The 21296-nt window shown below is 41.1% G+C and overlaps 1 protein-coding gene across 1 annotated transcript; it reads left to right on the top strand.

Annotated features, from left to right (window-relative positions):
- The first annotated feature begins 11252 nt into the window (after positions 1 to 11252).
- On the top strand, positions 11253 to 13057 carry LOC121753983 (probable signal peptidase complex subunit 1). Its single transcript, XM_042149298.1, has 2 exons — positions 11253 to 11395; positions 12488 to 13057. Exons 1-2 carry the CDS (start codon positions 11309 to 11311, stop codon positions 12764 to 12766), a joined length of 366 nt encoding a protein of 121 aa, XP_042005232.1. The 5' UTR covers positions 11253 to 11308; the 3' UTR covers positions 12767 to 13057.
- The last annotated feature ends 8239 nt before the right edge of the window (positions 13058 to 21296 follow it).

Raw genomic sequence — 21296 nt, 5'->3', positions numbered from 1 at the left:
ATGATCGATGATGGTTTCTCTCTCCAAGTGGCTCCCTTTTATATGGAGGCATGCCCTTGATTTTTAGGGTAGACTCTCTTCGCGAAATGACCCTTTTGCCCATACTTGTGGCTGATCTTCCCAGCAATCCTTCTTCTCCATCTCGAGCCTTTTTGGCATGCATACAGGTCAGTATAGCAACATTCTGATGCCCTTTTCACCTGAGTTATCCGATACCTTTCCTTCTGACTGGAACCCTTTCCCTGCACACTTTAGCAACTGTTTTCCAGATATATTCCAATTATGCACGTTATACTGACCAGTAACCAAGGCCTAGAATACGACTTATCACCTTACTGAAAAGAAAAAAAGAACTCTAATGAAGATGGCAGTGACTTCTTCAAGGTGGAGTATGTGGGACTAAGCCAACGTGCAGGTGGAGTTAGTGACTCAGAGAGTGAGTCTGAGCTAGAGAATGATGATGCTTCAAATCAAGGTGGAGGCAGTACTGAGACTACAGCTACAGATACCAGAGAGTATCAGATTGCCAGAGATAGAGGAAGAAGAAATGCTAAACCTCCTGAGAAATTCTTTGATGTGGTCTACTATGATCTTTGTTGTTGAGAACATTGAGCTTGATGATCCTCTCACTTATAAGGAAGCTATGAGAAGTAAAGACAAAGAAAATGGATAGAAGCCATGAATGAAGAGATTGAGTCTTTACTCAAGAATAAAACCTGGATTTTAGTGGATAAATCTCAGCTCTAATCTGATGGGAAGGAAATGAGATTAGTAAGCTGCAAATGGGTGTTTATAAAGAAGATTGAAACTACTGATAAAGATAGTTGGTTTCTTTCTTGTATGTCCTTCTGGCCAGTTGCCTTCTTGCCTTATGCCTCGCACACACACAGGCCCAGTGGCTAGGGGCTTATATATGGGTGTAGATACCGCTTAGAAAAAAGGTTCTAAAGGTGGTTTTTTTTGGGGGGGGTTCCTACTGCCTTCAGGTCTTGCTACACGCGGTCACCTCACCCTAAGCATCATGTGGCAGCCACTCTTTTCTTTTCTAGTTTGGTGGAAAGTGGTTCCACTTTAGGCTTTTAACTCACATTTTAAGAGGGCATTTGTGTTTGGCTCTAAGGATCGGCTTTTCTCTCATTCTTGCATCATCTGTACTGATTAGGAGATACTAAGGGGGGTGGTTTAGATTGTCCAGCATGTCCTATCTCCCTCAATCCCCTCACGGTCAGCTCGAGACAGTTGAGTTTTAAGCCCAATCAACACGTATAAGAAAAAAAAACTAGACCTAGAAAAACACTACACAAACACTAAACACAAACTACACATATACACATATGTCATACTGGCCATTGCATCCCCCCTCCCATTTCACAAGTGTCTGCCCTCAGATAAGGCTGTGAAGTGGAAAAGGTAATGGCTAGTATGGCTGACACACAGACATATTCAGATTCAATTTTCGTTGATACAAAACCTCTTCCAGCATATTCAGATTCAATTTCCGCTGTGGCTATCAGTTGCTTTAGCTCCTTCCTCCAACCTGATATGGTGCATACATAAACCTGGGCCTATTCCTACTAAGTCTGTTAGACTCCATCTGATTGCCTTCTTGTTCCTGCTTAGCACTACCAGTAGTCTTACCTCCTGTTCCTCTGTTAGCTTGCTATTGATAATTACTGGGAGTGAATTTTCCTCCCCTAGGTAGGCGTACTTTAGATTGACTGACAGCTTCTTTAATTAAACTTTTGGGGGGGAAGTGAATCTGACGGCAAGTGGTTTCTTCCTAATTCGTCCTCTTTCCCTGTCTCTAGCTCAACAGTACCTTTTGTACTAGCTGGTAGCTTAGCACTTATGGTTTCCGCGAACTCTGGTTTCAGACAAAATTCCTTAATGGGTTCCTCAACTTCCGCGCCAGTCAGCCCTTGGCTGCTAATCAGGTCACACAACGCGGCTGTTTCTACATCGGCTTGTTCATACATGTCCAGTGTCTGGAGTTTTTCCTGCAATAATTCTGTCTTAAGAAATTCTTGGACTAGGAGGTCAATCACATCGACATAACATAGATTTTAAGAATCTATAGGCTTCTTCATGGCTAAATTGATGTCAAAAGTAACTTTTTCTCCATGAAAATCAATGCATATTGTCCCCTCAGCCATATCTACAATCGTCTTAGTTGTTCTCAGAAACGGTCTCCCTAACAATATCCCGCTAGACTCCCTAGCTTCAGGTTCACTTATCCTAATCATGTAAAAGTCAGCTGGGTAAGTAAAATCATGCACCTTTACCAACACATTTTCCAACACGCCCTCAGGGTATATGCACGACCTATCAGACAATTGGATCAGAACCCTAGTGTTTGCTAACTTCACCCCCTTCAAATGATTATAGATAGACAATGGCATAACATTTATAGATGCTCTAAATCACACATCGCATGCTCGATTCTGACATCTCCAATAGTTATGGGCAAAGTAAACATACCTGGGTCGGCTCTCTTGGGCGGTAGTTTTTCCTGCACAATAGCTAATGTTATCTTTCCATCCTCGTGGGCTTTCCCTGCTATGAACTCTTTAATGAATTTTCTGAGTGGTGGTAGCTTCACGGCCTGGAGGAATGGTATGGTGACGTCCAGCTTCCCGAAAATGGATAGATAGTCTACGGGGTCCTCCTTCTTTCTCTTTGTCACGAAACGGTAGGGAAATGGTTTATCTCCGTTCGTGCCCTCAGCTGGCTCCTTGGTAACCTTTGTGGAGTTTCCCTTTAGCATTTCACGAGGTTGAGGTTCAGCTGTTGGTTCTGTTTCTTCAGGACCGTCTCTCCTGGGTGGTATATCCCCTTTAGGCTTCATTCTGACAGGCTTTTCTTCCAGGAAAAATGGGTCCTCCATCTGAGGTAGCGGTCTCTTCAGTTCCTCTAGCGAGACAGTGTCACCAAAACCCGTGTGGTTGTCTCTTTGGGCCGAAGATTCACCCGACACTTCCACCTTACTGGGTTCTCCCATAGGTATCTTCATCTCAGGTCCTTTGTACGAAGTTCCGGACCACAGCGTGATTTTACTCACGTTCGCCTTTTCTGGTATGTGGACAGTAGATGGGAGCTTTCTTGAATTCCCTTTCATCTCACCCATCGAGTTTGCCAGTTGGGCTAATTGCTTGTTCATCATGTCCATGTTAGCCATGTGTTCATTCTGTGCACTTTGCATCCCTTGTACCACTTCATTGTTGGACTGCAACTCGTTCCTCATGTTTTGCTATGGGGAAAGTAGTTCCCCCCTCATGTCCTCGATTGATCTTCTGGGCTTGTTTGGGTTCTGGTACTGGTTGGGTCCTGGTAGGCGGTAAGAGTTATACTGGCTATTAGGATTTTGCTGGTAATTCGGGTTGGTTGAATGGTAAGTGGGGTTGGGTTGATTAGGGTTAGGTGGGTATTGGTTGTACTGTGTAGGAGGGTTATGCTGGTCTTGGTGGAACTGGTTTTGGTTTTGTGAGTGTTGGGTGCCTTGGTTAGGTTGGTTCTGGTAATTCTGGTAATTTCTATGGTGTGGTGGTATGTAGGCAGAGCTTGAACTTGGGTTTTGGGGGTTTTGGTTTTGGGACTGGTTTTGTGGCTGTTGTTCCTCACTGGTCAGTTGGACTGGTGGTCTGGGTTTGCGGGGCCACGGTAGGAATTTTGGTTCTGAGGGGGGTTGTATTGGTTCTGACCTTGGTTTTGGTTTTAGTTTCCATCTCCCCATGGAAAATTTGGGTGTTCCCTCCATGGTGCATCCTGTTGTTTCCCTGGGTTCCAACTCCCATTAGGATTCCAGTACCCGGCCGTGTTAACTTGCGCCATGTTATCCAAATTGCTCGGCTGGTCGTAGGTAGGATTCTGACCTCTCGGTTCGATAGCTTGGTTTTTCCCAGTTGGAGAAGGTGGTGCGTTCTTCTCTATTGCACTTAGGAGTGCCTTCTCTAACTTGTCCATTCGCAACTCCAATTTATCTTCTGGGTCAGTTGCTGCAGCACTTGCCACTCTCTTCCTGTGGTAGTTCTCTCTCGGGCTATCATAGGCTCTCTTTGCACTCAAAAGTTTCCCGAGAACCTTCTTAGCCTCATTGACTCTCAGGTGGGGAAAAGCTCCTCCGGCTGATGAGTTCGCCAGATCCTTGGTTTCCTTGTTCATCCCTTCGTAGAAGGTGTTATAGACCTCTACTTCCAACATTCGATGGTTGGGACACACGTCTAAAAGACTCATGTATCTCGCCTAGTAGTCGCTCAGGGACTCCTCATAGTCTTGCCTGACGCATGATATTTCCTTTTTCAGTGCACTTGTCTTTGTTGATGGAAAGAACTGATCAAGGAACGCTAGCTTGAAGTCGGCCCACGTCCTTATGGAGCTGGGTGGCCGGCGCATGAACCAAGTGTTTGCCTCTCCCTTTAAAATGAACGGCAAGACCTTCAACCTGTAATCATCTTCACTCGACCCTGTTGGCCTCCTCTGTACCTTACAAATCTTACAGAATTCATGATTGAATTCGTAAGGCCCTTTGTAGCTCTTCCCGCAGAACGTGGGGAGAACTACTATAACATGTGGCTTAACATCGCAGGCTGCCTGCCCTGGGGTGACAACTATGGCTTGTGGAGGTTCTCCATCGGCGTGTGCATTCAGCGTTCCGATCTCTGGGTCATCTTCTATTAGATCAGCCATCCTTCTAAGGTTCCCTTCTGACTTGACTGGTAATACCGGCTCTACTTCCTCTATGATATCCTTGTCCTTGTCACTATTCGTGCCTAGGTCAGACAGGGCTATCGACGGGCCAGAACGAGTGTTAACAAGTATCCATCCTCGCGGAAGTATCTTCGGTCTCCACTGCTCAAAGGGTGAGCTCCTTCTCATAAACTGAAAAACAAAAGAAATAAAAAAAATTATGAACAATATATATGCCAAAGTGTCACACACAAAAGCAAGTAAAAACGCCATCCATTCCCCGCAACGGCGCCATTTGAAAGAGCAGGGGTGTTTGTATGCAGGCTCGTGTATTCAACTGATCAGGAGGTGATTCCCAACCTAGTTGTGTCGCTGACACGATGACCTAAACCCTGGTATCAACAAAAATTCCTCACCCAATTCTACTGGTTAGTATAGTAGATGTAAGGGTTGAATCCCACAGAGATGGATGTTTGCTTCTTGTAATTATGGTGATAATCTGGAAGGGGTTGGTTAGCTACCACGCTTGGGTTGAGTTTTTATCTAGGCATGGAAATTAAGACCTCTACTCTACTGACTAGTGGGCAAGAGAATCATCAACATGTGACTGTGTACCTGAATATGTAAAACAAAGAGATATTTGGTGGTGCATGGCTGCCATTGTCTGATCTGTAGGATCTTTGAAAAAGTAAAGGACAAAAAGCAAAAGCAACTAAAAAGTACAAAGTGGTCCAAAAAGCAGAAAAGGACGTTGTCTTCACCACCAAGTAACACAGAAACTCAGCAAATTCATCAACTCCATAAATGATTCACAGAAATTATGCACCAACTTAAACTGAAAGTAAATCCTAAATCGGATGATTAAACGGCTAATCCTTACTTACGTTGACTAACACGGCATGCAAGATGACAGAAAAGTTACGACTACAACTTCATGCATTTTCATATATAAACGATCAACACTTATAAAATCACTCAGAAACCAGGTCTAACTTAATCACAAGAAATTCTTACTTAAACATGCGGATTCTACATTAAATTTCCAGATCTATCTAAGCAAGGCAGAATGAAAACATTGTAACCCAAAAGATGAACAAAAAGTGAAATCATACTTCATTAAGGACAAATCCAAACTAGAATGCTTCAGAAATCCAAAAGACAACTAAAATTACGAAATATCCAAAAGATGCAATAACTAGAGTTAAACTAAGAAAGCGATTAAAGATTGTTTTGCCTAGCGAGAGATGAAACAGTGTTTTCACTAAGATGCTGACTAGCTGGAACAGCTGTAAACTTTCTCCGGTGGGTGGCCAGAATCTTCAAGTGATCATGGTTGGCGGCGAGGAATGAGAAGTGCAGGAGCTAGTCTCCGCTGCTACTGGAACTGAGAATATCCGAGAGAGTGTTCTAAGTGTGCCTTCTAAAAAATGAGTAACTCCCCCCTTTCTCTCCAAGTGACCTTCTATTTATAGGGTGGCTTGCCTTCACTTTTAGGGTTGACTTTCCTCGTGAAATGTCTCTTTTGCCCCGTGTGTAGTTGGTCATTCCTAGCAATCCTTCATTCTCTATCTCTAGCCTTTTTGGCATGCATCCTGGCCAGTATTGCACCCTTCTGGCGCCCTTTTCACTTGAACTGTCTGATCCTTCTCCTACTGGCTTGTACCCTTTTTCCTGCACACTTAAGCAACTTTCTTGCAGATAATGCATGTTAATCTCATCATACTGACCAGTACCCAAGGTCTAGAATACGACTTATCAAGCAGCTCACCACACAAAGACATGGGGTGACTGAGTTGATCAAGAGAAGCTCACTACATGAAGACGTATCTGCTGGATCATCCTAAATTACTGCAAGGGTAAAATGGTCAAATCGGACGAGAAGTTTCCTTAGGGTTGAAGTTAAAGCTGGTCCATAAATAGAAATTTTCCACAATGAAGATGGAGCGCTTAACGCTACCGTAGTTTAGGTAGGAAGCTCTAATAGGCACTTAATGCCACCTTCTCTTAGCTTAGTTTGGTTTAGTTACTATCTTCTTAGATTAGCTCTGTAGTTTCGACAGAGGAATTGACAATTCCGACGTCGGGATTATATTTCATTTCATGTTTTCAAGACTTTAGTGTAGATTTACAGTGTACTGGCCGTTTCAACGGTGGAATTGACGCCTCCATCTTAGAAGCTCCTTCACACCTTGCTTCCTAGTTAGATTCAATGGTTTCGACAGGGGAATTGAAGACTCCGACGTTGGATCCTTGCTTTATTTACCACTTTTGAGACGCTTTAGTTAGATCTCGAGTTTCATCGGAGGAATTGACGACTCCGCCGTTGGATCTCGACTTAGTTCCAGTTTTATGAAGCTTTGGTGTTTATTTTCATGTTGATGGTGTTTTTTACTCATGTTTTCTTGGATGCTTTTCGCAATTGGTGGCTTAGATGTTGAGATCTAGTTGTTGCGTAGGATTTGCTCAAGATTTATGGAGTAGATGTTCTTGTTTTGTTCTAGTTTAGAAGTAAATTGTGTTCGGAAGCTTGCTTATTTTCTCCCTGCGACTTTTCAATCTCGATCTTGTTTTAAGCTGCAAATCCATTACTCTTGTTTCTAAAATGATTTCAAGCAAATGTTTGTTTCAAGTTACCCTTAGTTTAGGAATGTCCATGACTAAATCTCTTTCTCCGGTTAATTGCTTCGCGCAAAGCTTTCAAAACACTCTTCCATTCATGTTTTCTTAGTATATTTAGTTTAAGCTCTCAAACTCATTTTTCATGTTTAAAGTTGAAGTTTCCCATTTTAGTGTTTAGGTCCATGTTCAAGTGCTTAAGGCGTGATGGCTAACACCAACCCCGTGTCATAGAATCAATCTCGAGTAGGTCCCTAGCCTCTATGGTTTGACCCCTCTCTTGCCGCTTATACTTAGTAATATTTGTTGCAAGAGTGGGAAACTATAAATCTTGTTGAAAGAAGGGACACGTGCTCACGACACACGTGCAAAACCCCTCTCTTCAGGGCCCACTATGTGACTTAATATAAATAGGAGAATAAAGGAGACAGAAAAGACACATAATTTTATTTAAAATTTTCTTCCCCCTCTCCTAAACCAAGAGGGACGATTTTTGTCCTTCAACTCTCCTCCGTGAGATAGAATTTATGTCTTCTTTATTTAAGTCATAGTATTCTAGTGAGATCAGCTCACACTGATAACAGTCCGGGAACCAGTCAGAAGATCTGTGGTTTAGTACTCAAGATCTTCACGTGGAGAAGGCGCTAGCTATCTTCGATTCTTTGGAGAATATTCAAAGTAAATTGGCTAATCCGTAGAAAGCATGTTTTAGGTTTCAATTACGCTAAAACATGATTTAATTCAAGTTATGAGCATGATACATGAGATAATTGCGCGAATAGATTTTGTCTAAATAATCTCCTAAATAGATCAGAATTATTATGTAATTGATTAATGTACGCTTCCGCTGCCAACCCCTTCAAAGAGATAGGTCTTGAATGAGCTTGAGAAGAGTAGTCTGTTATGATTCATGTTTTCTATCAATGCTTTGGTATTTATCTTTCTGATATAAGCTTTCCATGTTTGTTGTTTTTGATATTGAACATAATGTGTAGAAATTAAATTAATTTGCTTTTTCATCCCAGGTGTTGATGATGAATTGATAATTGATGCATAATGGAAGCTCTACCGTCACTTTCTCTGCTCAAACTATGTTACGGTTAACCTTTTGGAAATTGTATGAATATTGATATAAACATGTCGTTACAATATTATTATCCCTTTGGAAGTTATATTAATTTTGAATGTCTTGAACTATGTTTGATTGTGATGGAATTTTATCATTTTGGACATTTTCTAGAAACATAAAATATTATTTTCAATATTTTATATTTTTATATATCAAATAGGTATGCTTTGCGGTATACTGCGGTATACCGTATTACCACAGTATACCGAAATATCGGTACGATAACGGTTTTCATATTTTCATATACCGAATTTTCGGTATACCGAAATGCGGTATAATGAAAAAATTGGCACGGTACGGTATCGTGTTTTCTCATACCGTACTTTTCGGTACGGTATGCGGTATGCCCATTTCGGTACGGTATACCGTACCGATCCAACCCTAAATAGATGAATAGACAATAAACACACATTTATTAGTCTGGACACATTTTACAAGGAAGTTTTAAATATAATAATATTAACTTTTTCTAGTCAAGTCATCTTCTACCTCCACTTCACTTATATCGGTAGCCATTGATATATTAATTTCATCCTCTGCACTTTTTTATTCTCTGATGGTTCATCCCCTTCTTCCATACAACTTCTGATGATTTAGTCTTAAACAACCATATTTTGGTAAGGGCAAGGGATAAGTTTTAAATTTTTTGCAAATTTTAGTAATGTAGAAAAACTAAAAAGTAAAACTTGGGTGAGGGCTTAAGCCCTCCCCTCCTTGCACGTGTGTCCGCCCCTGGTAGTAAGCATCAATCATAGACAACATTTACCATTTCTTTTTTTATCAATAATCTCATTTGCGGGATAATTATATCATACCTACAATATGTTTCACCAATGTTTCAAATTAGTACAAAAGGTTTTATATTAACATATATCATACAGTTTAATTAGTGATCCAAATTAGTACATTCCATCCAAATTACTCTAACAACGTTTCTTTTCAATTCAATTTCATCGACAGTCATAAATTTTTAGAGAGAACTCACTCTCACTTATTCCATGGAATATATTAAAGTCCATAATTCGTAGTTATGGCTCTCCCTCTCCCCTCCGCCACACTCCACCCAACTTCACCCACCTCATCTCCACCGTTGCCACCCTCCCCCACCTCAAGCAAATCCAAACTCAAATCCCCTGTAACTTCCTCTATCACCACCACCTCAACTCATCCTCTAAACCCTCTCCTTCCCTTCATATGCCCTCTCCTTACTCTCCTTCATCCCCGCCAACAGCCTGCCACCGCGCCAGCTCCAACAAGATCCTCAACCACCTCTCCCGCTCAGATAATCCCCACATGGCGCTCATGTTTTTCCAAGCGATGCAGAATAAATTTTCCCTATTGACAGGTTCAGTTTCCTGCCATTGCTCAGAGCGACGTCGAGCCTCTATCTCTCATTGAAGGGAAGATAATACATGGGATGGCCGCGAAGCTTTGGTACGTATTAGAAATGAGTCACTCACCCTTAAAAGGCCTTATAAGGGGAGGGTTATCCACACTTATATAGATTAGATGAGATCTTCACCAAGTCGATGTAGGAACAGAATTTAGAGAATTTAACACACCCCCTAACGTGTGGGACGGAAAGGACATCGGTCTTCCATCAGGTGGGTAGACAATGAAAGAGATAAGAGAACCATCATCGATGTGGGCCGGAAAGAACATCGGTCTTCCACTCGTGAGGTAGATAGATAAGAGATAAAGAGAAACCCATCATCGACTTAGGCCCGCTTTGATACCATATTAGAAATGGTCTACTCACACCTTCAAAGGCCATATAAGGAGGGGGGTTATCCGTACTTATATAGATGAGCTAGGATCATCACCAAGTCGATGTGTGACAAGATTTAAGAGTTTTAACAGTACAAATCCGACCCTTTTGTGCAAACTGCATTGTTGGAAATGTAAGCTGCTTGTGGGCTAATCTCGGAGAGAAGGGGGTGGGACGTGGGAAGGATGAAAAGTAATGGTGTTAGAGTAATTTGGATGGAATATACTAATTTGGATCACTAATTAAACCTTTTGTATGATATATGCTAACTTAAAACTTTTTGTACTAATTTGAAACATTGGTGTAACATTTTGTATGTATGGTGTAATTATCCCCTCATTTGCTGAATTTGAGTTAATATTTTGGAAAGATGTCGTTTAAACCATAACTTTAATATTCCTTTCGTACGATGCTACCTGCACTTTTTTGGTTCGGCTCGTCCCTAACTATTTGCATAATTTCCATTTTAAGTAAGAATTAAAGTATTTTAATAAAATATTAGAGTTAATTAAATATTCATTTGTTATATTTAAAAAATAAATTTAATTACACTAATTACTTAATAATTATTTTGCGGTCAAAATGAAAAGTGCAAATAGCATGTGACAAATGTAATATTTCCTCTGTCCTACTCTAAGTGATACATTTTTCTTTTTGAAATGTCCACTCTAAATGACATATTTTGAAATATAGAAACATTACTTTTTGTATTCTTTTTTCACTTCTTACTTTATTTCCTCCATTTTACTCATAAAATAAGACTACATAAAATTTCGTACTGAATTAAATGTCACACTTGAGACTCTCGCACAATTATTCCAAGAGAGAGTCCAAATTATGAATGATCGAATTGCATGAGCTGCTAATCACAAACAGCGAAGATTTAAAGTTTAAACGTCAATGATCAAATTATGGAAAAGCTCTAAATTTAATTAAAATGATAAAAACAACGTTGTTTCAATATTAAGATTTTAAAGAATGAAGTGTTTTGTCCATGTGGGATTAATCCGGCTTAATTGTAAATTTTAGTAAAATGAATTCAAAGAAAACAATATGATTAAAATGACAATTTTTGTTGAGAGAGTAAAAAGAGTGATAATGAAGGCCCTCACATGAAATCGCTCTTGCTCAAGCACAACCGCAATATATCTGCAGCTGCTGGTTCTACAGTCAAAATCGTGTCTATACTCATTTCTCCGGTGAGCATTCTGTTCGATTCGAATCGTATGTGAATTTGCTTTACTTGTTCTACCTCCATCTTTATACTTATCCCGATGATGAATTCTAGGTTTTCTATTTGGATCGTTTACAATTTGGATTCTTAAATATTCAAGTTGCGGAAATAGATCTGTTTACGAAACGTGCTTTAAATTGATGGAGTGCTGGGAAATTCAGGACATTGTTATGAATTTGCTGAAAAATGCTTTGATCTTCGCTGAGACATTTCGTATTCATTTGCTTACCTTATTTCCTTTTAAATTTCTTACTTGGTTGAAAGAATTTGGTGAAAAATGCTTTGATCTCCCCTATATAGTTGCTCATGGTTTTCGGTGGTGGAGTGAAATTGGAAGATGAATGCTCAATTTAGTTAATAGGATTTGAATGATGTGTTTTAATTTTCTGAATATGATTCCCTTGGTATGAAAATGATGTTGTTTTTGTTTTCTACTGTTTGAGAATGGCTGATGCTGGGGAAGTTAGAATATGTTACTTTGCTTAATCCTACAACAATTTTGCAGCTATGCTTTTCTCCAACCAACATCTATGAATTACTAGTGTGTCTTATCGATGCACAGCGAAGATGTTACTGCTCTATCACTTGTAGTCTTCTTTTCAGATGGCTCCTCATGTCCATTGAACACTGCAAACTGCAGAATTTGAATGTTTAACAATGGAAATTTCTAATCATTATTGGCATCTTTTGTAGATTTGATGTAAATTTGGGCTGGTTACATGTTTTGGTTTATGAAGGGTAAAATGGCCTTCTTGTTTCTGCCTATGTATCTAATATGGAATTCAATATCTTGTAGAAAGTTGGACTTTTATCTGATTATTTACTCTAGAAACTCAATCATATATCTCAAATTCATGAAGAACTTCAACTGTCAGTTCGGAAGTGAATATTCAGCGCCCTTTTAGACAGCAGGCTATTCTTAATTCGTTGGAAATTATGCACTGTCCATCTCGTGTGCTATTCATGTTGATCTCTGCGTTAGACTCTTATATTTGTGGCATTAATGGATCTTGGCTTGTTAAGGTAATTAACTTGCGTATCATTGACCGGTCTGCAGATGGATTGGCAAGGACAGAAGCTAGCAGAGCACCTGATGCAGCTGTTGTTGGTATGTTTTGCAGTGGTGGCATTTATCACAGGCTATGTGCTGGGGTCGTTTCAGACGATGATGCTGATCTATGCAGCCGGTGTGGTGTTGACATCTCTGCTTGTCGTTCCCAATTGGCCGTTCTTCAATCGTCACTCCCTCAATTGGCTAGACCCAAGTGAGGCTGACAAGCACCCGAAGCCACATCCTGCTATTTCTGGCCCCAAGAAGAAGACAGCAAAGAAGTAGGTGCTCAATCAATTTGTTCCATGGTGAAGGATGTTACTCATTTTTCGCGCACTATTGCTTCGAAAGAATATTTTTCGTTGTTGTAGAAATCATACAATTATAAACCATATATGCCAAGGACATGTCTAGGTTCAAGAGTTAGAATATACAATCTCAATTGAACATTTTGGTGGTGTGAGAGTGTTAAAAGGCTAACATAGTTATGCTGAACACATTCTTGCTATATTGTTTCTTAGATACCTTTTTAAATTCAAATCATCATCATATTCATATTCTCCGACCAATTCATCATTGTACCCTAGTTGGGAAGCTTCGTGTAGTTCCATTAAGGCCTTCTGCAATGTTGTCTCTTATCCGTCCCTTAACCGTCTCTTAAATTACTATTCTTCGGCCCCACTGTACTTTTTCACTCCATCTCTTAACTAAGGGACGGAACCTGCAACCCTCCATCTCTTATCTGTCCCTTAACTGTCTCTTAAATTATTATTCATTCAATATCATTTTTTATTTTTATTTCCAACAAATTCAATTAATAAAAACACACTTCATTAAATAAAATAAAATTACAACATAAAATTCGTAAAATCATATAAAAATTAAAAATACATAATTTAATAATTTCATCCGCCAAATTTTGCCCAAGTGTGCTCCATTGGATCATCTTGGAGTTGGGCGTGGGCGGTAGAGTCACGTGTCCTTGCCCGAATAGAAAATCGTTCTTGTATAGTCGGATGCACTCCACTGCGAGGCGGACTACTTGCAGTAGAGCTTCCGGGGGCTTCAGGGTCGAACCAATTTCGCGCCTCTGGTCCTTCTTCTTGGACAATCATGTTGTGCAAGATTATGCACGTATACATGATGTCGACCATACTCTCCATGAACCACGTACGAGCCGGGGCTTTGATTATGTTGAAGCGCGCTTGGAGAATCCCGAACGCCATCTCCACATCCTTGCGAACGCCATCTTCGTCGGTGAAGGCTACCCGGACGCCTTTGCAGAATTAGATCAAGCACATTCTCCCAATGCTTTCTCCAATGTGGAGGTATTCGTCGAACACATCCGTCGTTTGTCCAGTCGCAAGTTGACGGATTGCTGCAGTACATTTCTGCAGCGTTGTGTGGCTGGGACGGCCGATGGCGTCGAACCTTTCTTGGAAGAACTCTTCGCGGGCTGCCAATGTATTTGCGATGTGGAGAAATAGTAGTTTCCGCATGCGGAAACGTCGACGGAAGTAGGTATCTCCCCAAACCGGGTTATCGCTGAAGTAGTCGCGGACTAACCTTGCGGCGGCTTCCTCCCTGTTACGATGGATGCAAGTCCGGGAGCGTCTTTGGTGCGGCGCGGCTTCCTCCGCCTCCCGGCATCGGTCTTCTTCAAGTAATTCTTCCATTATTCGACGCATTTTCTCATATGGATCCATTAGATCGATTAACTTTGGGGGAAGAATAAAAGAGTTGATTTGAGATGAAAATTGGAGTTGAAAGAGAGATGATTTGAGAAGAATAGATATGTGTTTGTGTGTGAAATGGTGATGAAATATGAGTATTTATAGAGTAAAAAAATAAATATAAATAAATAAAATAAGAAAACGGCCGAAAAACGGTAATAATATAAATAAATAAAAAAATGATTTATTGCATCAGCGTGACGAAACCCACCCGGCGAGTGGGCATCACGCATGGCGCCGGAGCGCGCCACGTCGCGCGGGCGCGTGGCGAGACGTCTCACGGGCCGTCTCGGAGAGAAGGGTGTCTCGGCGGGCTGGGGACGCGATGGAACGCTGCAACGCGCGCGCGTCTCGTCACGGAGGAACGAGCTTCGAGCCACCAGCGTAACGCGTTGCGGGTGGCCTTAATCCTCCAATATCTTGTTAGGGTAATAGCCGCTAAAATCACCAACGTTTGCCACTTTCTGGTTTTTCACACAAACTTCAAAAATAGTCAATTAAATCACAAAGCTTGTGCATTTTGTGTAATTTTCCAAACCCGATCCGACATTGGTAGCAAAATTTGACACACTGGTAAATCTATGTTTACAAGCCAGACTTTTATTAAACCAAAACGACACCGTTTCTACAAAAAAGTTTTAAAAAAAATAAAACAAGCAGGTTTGATTCCTCCCACTTACTTAATTTTTCATCATCGGGTTCCGATGGGGCCGGTTTTTTGATGATGTAGGAGTATGCCCGTCGACCTCTAATGGTTATTCTTATGAGAGCATCCACAACCGTGCTCTTGCCAGCGGCACGGTTGTGGGCCCAGCCCCACTTTTTCTGCCTGCTTTCTGGCAAGATCACAACACCCACAGCTGTGCTCTTTCGCAAGTACGAGCACAATTAATTTAAAATTCAATTAAACAAAAACATTTCCATAATACTAAAATTCATTAAAAAACCACAATAAATACTACAAATTACAAATAAAATAAAAAAGACATAATTAAAATCCTAAAAATTAAAAATTACATAATTAAAATACTAAAAATTAAAAATTACATAATTAAACTCCTAAAAATTAAAAATTACATAATTATTGGCTAATATTACCCGAGGAAAACTACTCATCCGGCGGCACTAACCCCAATTGTTTTTGGAGATCCAGTATCATGGTCTCGTGCGTTTGAAGTTGCGTGGGGGTCATAGTTGACCTATCGGTCATATTGAGTTGGTGTAAGAGCATCCACAGCGAGTAGTTCGGGGGTGGAGGTGGTACATAGGGAGCGGGGGCAGATGGAGTCGCGGCGCGACAGCGGTCGGCCGCCGCCTTCTTCCTTCCTTGCGGTCGGCGTCGGGAACCGCTTGGTTCGGCGTCGGGGCTACCCAAGTTAGCTCCGGCGAGTTGGCTAGCCACTTCTTCGGAGCCGGCGTCGGATAGGGATACCGACCTTGACCGTTTGGAGGAGCCGTTAGAGGAGGATGTTACGCCTCCCATATACTTCGGGTGGAACCGCGTTTCCTGCCAAACGTTGAGGTACTTGAACGACTTGCCATTCACGGATTGGTAGGTGCTCAGCGCGGCAGTGATGATGTCGACCTCGCTCCGACCGCTCCCCGCATTCCGCGTCTCCTGGAGGAAATAGCCATTGAACTTGCCAATTTCTTCGTTGGCTCGGCTGATGCAGTTGCGCACCATACTCTCGTTGCGCTCGATCGTTCCCGGCGGCCGGTTTGCATTGTACCGGCGAGAGACGCGCCACCAAAAGTGATCGCCGGATTGGTTCGTGCCAACCGCCGCATCTTCGGAGATTTCGAAGTACGCCTTGAACAATTTATCCATCTCCGCCGGAGTGTACGGTGTCCGAACACCGCTACGAGTAGGAGCCAACGGAGTTTGGGAGGGGGCGGTCGGCCTAGGCTCCGGTGTCCACCCGTATCGCCCTTGGGAGGCACTTTGGTCGTCGATAGGGTATGGCCGGTAGCCACCCGGAACGGCCGAATCTTGGGTTTGAGGAGGGGCCGAATATTCCGTTTCCGGACTAGGAAACGGTTGTCCACCAAACCATTCGGGGTTCCAACCGTGAGAGGGAGGGTGGTCATCGCCTTGGCCGGACATTGTTATGTTGTAGGGTATGAGAGAATGAAGATGAAAATGGATATGGGAGAATGAAGATGAGAATGGATATTGGAGAATGAAGATGAGAATTGTGTAGTTTGATGTGAATTTTTGGGTGTGAAAGTGGGGGTATTTATAGATGAAAGTGTGTATTTTTGGGGGAAAAAAATATTAAAAAATTAAAAAGGTGTAAAAAACGGTAATAAACGGATATATTTTTTTTTGGGAAGTGAAATTTTTTTAAAAATTTTTATCGGTTTCTTTAATTAAAAACCGATTTTAAATAAAAAAACCATTTAAAGGCAACGGCTATGCCGTTGCCCAATCGCCCAACGCCACGTGTCCTGCTCGCTGGCGCGAGCGCAGCGACTGCGAGACACCACCATGCCAGCGGCGCGGGCGGACGCCGGCTCTTCTGCCACCGTTGTGGATGCTCTGAGTCTCACCCACAAGGTACAGTTGTTTTCGTCCAATTTGAATCTTAGTGTAACATTGTTGGTATTGCACATCATGCGGTTGAATTGAGATGTTATCTCACAGGTGATTACAATATAGGTTGATATATTTCACAAGCTTTACATGCATATTTAACAGAATTGATTTCAATTGAAGAAAAGAATGAAATTTTAGGAATAGGAAAAACTTTATATGATACCTTTCTAATCGACTTGGATTGTTCCTTGATTTGGCAGGGGCAGGGGCAGGGGAGTATACTTCTTTCTCATTTTGTTTATCACTTAAAATTTGATTATTTTTATGTTTAATCAAACTGGTTTATTTTTTATATTTTTTATTTTTTAAAATTTCTTAACCTTGGCGCATAATAATTTGAAGTTCATTTTGGTTAAGACTGGAACATGAAGATACGTAAGCAGTAATGAGTAATTACTACAAATATTTTAGGATGAAAAAATGTTTGATTTATTCACTTCTATATTTCCAAACGAACAAGATCATAGATATAATATGTAGTATTATCTTAAAAGAAAGTATTCCCTCCATTTCATGTAATTGACTTGTTTTCAGCACTTATTTTGAAAAAATAATAAATACAATAGTTAAAATGAAGAGAATGTAAAAGTAAGAGTTGAACTATTTATTAGTACTATAATTTTTCTAAAAACATTTTGCCGAAAACAAGTCAATCACTTGAATTGAGACCAAGGGAGAGAAACTAGTATATATAATCATATTCCTTTTTTTTATGAAAACAAAAAAAATTGACGTTGTTTTGATTCTACCGCTACATATCCATTAGAAGAGGGCACAATCACGTAGAAATGAAATAGAAAATTGAAATAGTTATTACTCCATCCGTCCCACAAACATTGTCTCATTTTTCCATTTCTGTCAGTCCCATAAAATTTATCCCATTTTATTTTTTACCATTTTTTGCAGTGGACCTCATATTCCACTAACGCATTCCTACTCACAATTTATTATAAAGCTAATATATAAAAGTAGGAACCATATTCCACTACTTTTTTCAACTCATTTTTCATTACATTTTTTAAAACTCGTGCCCAGTCAAAGTGAGACAATCTTTATGGGACGGAAGGAGTACGGGAAAATAGAGTGAAAATAGCTAAATTACAGTGAGTAGTTTCCTAGTTGGGAGTAGCAAAAAAGGAAGAAAACTGTTCTTCTTGTTCATGAGATAGAACGACTAGTTTTGATCCTCTAGAGCTGTCTTCTTAACATGTAGGACAATGGCCTCTCCTCCATCTTACTAGGACTAGAATGAATATCCATGGAAGATGGGTTGTTACTTATTACTCTCTCCGTCCAAACTTTATTGTGGTATTAAGAAAGATAAGAAAAGTTGGTTGGAAAAGTTAGTGGAATGTGAGACCCATTTTTTTTATAATATTAGTTTTATAATAAAATATGAATAGAGTGGGTTAGTGGAACATGAGATACTTACTATTTATTGTAAAAATGAAGTGTGACGATTAAGTTGGGACAAAGGAAGTAGTAATTAGTGCAATTCGAGGTCATATCCAAGGAAACTTCTGGGTTCGATTTGCATGTTTTAAGGTGGCAAATGACTTGGAAACATGGCAAAACAATAGGTAAATTGGAAGAGGCGATAGAAGAAGAGTGCCAGAAGGCGAGCGATGAGGACGACGATGCAGCAGATCATCACCTTTAAAAGGAAGACAATGAGGATGAAGACGGTGTACAACGCCAATTTTGCAAAATAAGATACTCAATTAATTCTGATTTTTATCTCCACGGTCAGCTTCACATAAACTTTACCGTTTCCCTCTCTCAAATTAAATACAGTCGTTTCATTACTCAAATTCACCTTTGTTCCCTACTACCATTGCTGCCAATTCTAAAACCACACTCACCTTCTTCACTTTTTCACTCAATTCCAAAAGCTAGTAGATCCGAGGAGATCTCAAACTGATGCCTCTTCCAATTTAGGGCTGACGAAAAGGAATTCGGCTTGCTCAAAACTCAATTAGACAATAAACATTGCACCAAAATCCACAATGAAGCCGAATCAGAACCACAACACTCTTCAGGTGAGCGTAGAAAATCTCTTGCGAAATTCATTTGTGTCGCCTCACTCTCTCTCACCACCGCCAACTGCGATTTGCTCATTTTTTTACTGAAACACGGCGTTTTACGATGTCTTTTTTTAAAACGACAACGTGGATAGCGTTTCTTTACCGAATATAAACCCTCCCCAGCTTTCTCCCCCAAATCGCGAGCCGCACTTCAGAAAAACGAAGTTGGAGTGCGATTTTGCTCCTCTTTTTTCTCTCTCTCGATGGGAATTGAATCAACACGAAGTTAATTGGTCCAATTCTTCCACATGTTTTCCCTATTACTCGGTTAGTATGGAGTATTATTGTTTATAACATTGGAGAAATTGTTTCGTAGTCATTTAGGTTTTTTACTTGGCTTATAAATTGGTGTTTATTATTTGGTATGCATTATTTTATTTTATTTTATTTTATTTTATTTTATTTTTATCGATAATGGAGATATTTGTGTTGGTTTATCTTATTAGAGCATCCGCAGCGGTGGCGAAAGACGCCACCGCCGTCCGCGCCGTTGGCAAGGCGCAGGACCGCCGCCGCTGCAGCCGCGCCGCTGGCACGGCGCTGCTCGATGTATCGAGCACGTCCGTGCCAGCGGACGCACACGTGGCGCGCTCCCATTCGTCAACGGCATAGCCGTTGTGTTTAAACTTTTTTTTATTTTATTTTTTTAAAAATCGGTATTTAATTATAAATAATGCTAAAAAAAAAATATTTTCCAAATCCCAAAAATATGGCCGTTTTTTTTCCCGTTTTTTCTGAATTTTTTTGATTTTTTTTATTTTTTTTTTCCCCAAAATCATCTATAAATACACACATTCATCATCCATTTATCACATCAAATCATCTCTCATTCATCTCTCATTCATAATTCTCATACAAACTATCAACACATTCATCACCCACTCAAAATCTCAAATGGATTTCACCCATATTATGGCGGAAGCGGAACGCGAAGAACAAGAATACTACGAACAACATCGTGCCGCTTACGAAGCATATGTCGCGGCGAATACCCCTGCTCCTCCTCCTCAACGAACCAGATCAAATCGACGGTACATCCATCGTGACCGGGAGGGAGCCCACGAAAGGCTCGTTGCCGACTACTTTGCCGACCAGCCGCGGTTTCCGGCAGATTACTTCAGGCGCCGTTTTCGCATGTCAAAGCGCTTGTTCATGCGAATTGTCAACACATTGTCCGCACGTGTTGAATACTTTCAAACAGGTGTAGATGCAGCCGGCCGGCAAAGTATCACGGCGTTGCAGAAGTGTACGTGTGCCGGCCGGCAGCATTGACTGCATGCATTGGAGGTGGAAGAATTGTCCGACTGCTTGGAGGGGGCAACACTTGAGCGGTCACAAAGGCGGCGGCCCAACGCTTATCCTTGAGGCGGTCGCCGACTACCGCCTATGGATTTGGCATGCATATTTCGGCGTTGCTGGATCCAACAACGACTTGAATGTGCTATATTCGTCACCACTCTTCAATGATGTGATGAATGGTGTAGCACCGGCGATCGACTTCACCATCAACGGAAATATATACCGCATGGGTTACTATCTCGCCGATGGTATCTACCCAAGGTGGTCGACGTTCGTGAAGACGCTCCACAACCCGCACGACCCGAGACGGGTTCTTTTTGCGCAGCGTCAAGAGTCAGCGCGGAAAGATGTCGAAAGAGCCTTCGGGGTCCTTCAAGCTCGATTCAACATTGTGAAGGCCCCGGCTCGGCTGTGGTACGTGAATAATATCGCCGACATCATGTTCACGTGTATTATATTACACAACATGATTATAGCCGACGAAGGGCCGAGGGCGGCTAGCTTCTACGACGAGGACGAAGCCGGAAGCTCAACAGCGAGGTCTCCCCTACGCCGAGGCGAGCATACGACGGTTGGCCAGAGGATCGAGACAAGACACACAATGCGCGATACTCGAATCCACAATCAACTACAAGAAGACCTAATCAACCACATGTGGGCGAAATTCGGCAACGAGTAGTGTCATTTTTAATTTTTAGGATTTTAATTATGTAATTTTTAATTTTTAGGATTTTAATTATGTAATTTTTAATTTTTAGGATTTTAATTATGCAATGTTTAATTTTATTTGTCATTTGTAATATTTATTGTGGGTTTTAAATGAATTTTAATATTATGGAAATGTTTTTGTGTAATTGAATTTTATATTAATTGTGCTCGTCCTTGCGGAAGAGCACAGTTGTGGGTGTTGTGCTCTTGCCAGAGAGCAGGCATGAATAGTACCGCCCGGGCCCACAACCGTGCCGCTGGCAATAGCACGGTTGTGGATGCTCTAAATTTGATTGAGATTGGATTTTAAACTAGATGGTGTTGTAGTAGCTTGTAAAATAGTGTTAAATTGGGTTCAAGTGACTTCTAAATTGGTGTTTCATTATTTAATATTG

The sequence above is a fragment of the Salvia splendens genome, chromosome 11 (genome assembly GCF_004379255.2).
Source record: "Salvia splendens isolate huo1 chromosome 11, SspV2, whole genome shotgun sequence".
Taxonomy (NCBI): domain Eukaryota; kingdom Viridiplantae; phylum Streptophyta; class Magnoliopsida; order Lamiales; family Lamiaceae; genus Salvia; species Salvia splendens.
This window is presented reverse-complemented; position numbering and strand designations above follow the sequence as displayed.

Bases quoted from the DNA above. Each gene is read 5' to 3' on its own strand.
- LOC121753983 (XM_042149298.1), top strand. From the start codon at position 11,309: ATGAAATCGCTCTTGCTCAAGCACAACCGCAATATATCTGCAGCTGCT. The intron at 11,396-12,487 runs GTGAGCATTCTG...ACCGGTCTGCAG, and splicing joins TGTCTATACTCATTTCTCCG to ATGGATTGGCAAGGACAGAA.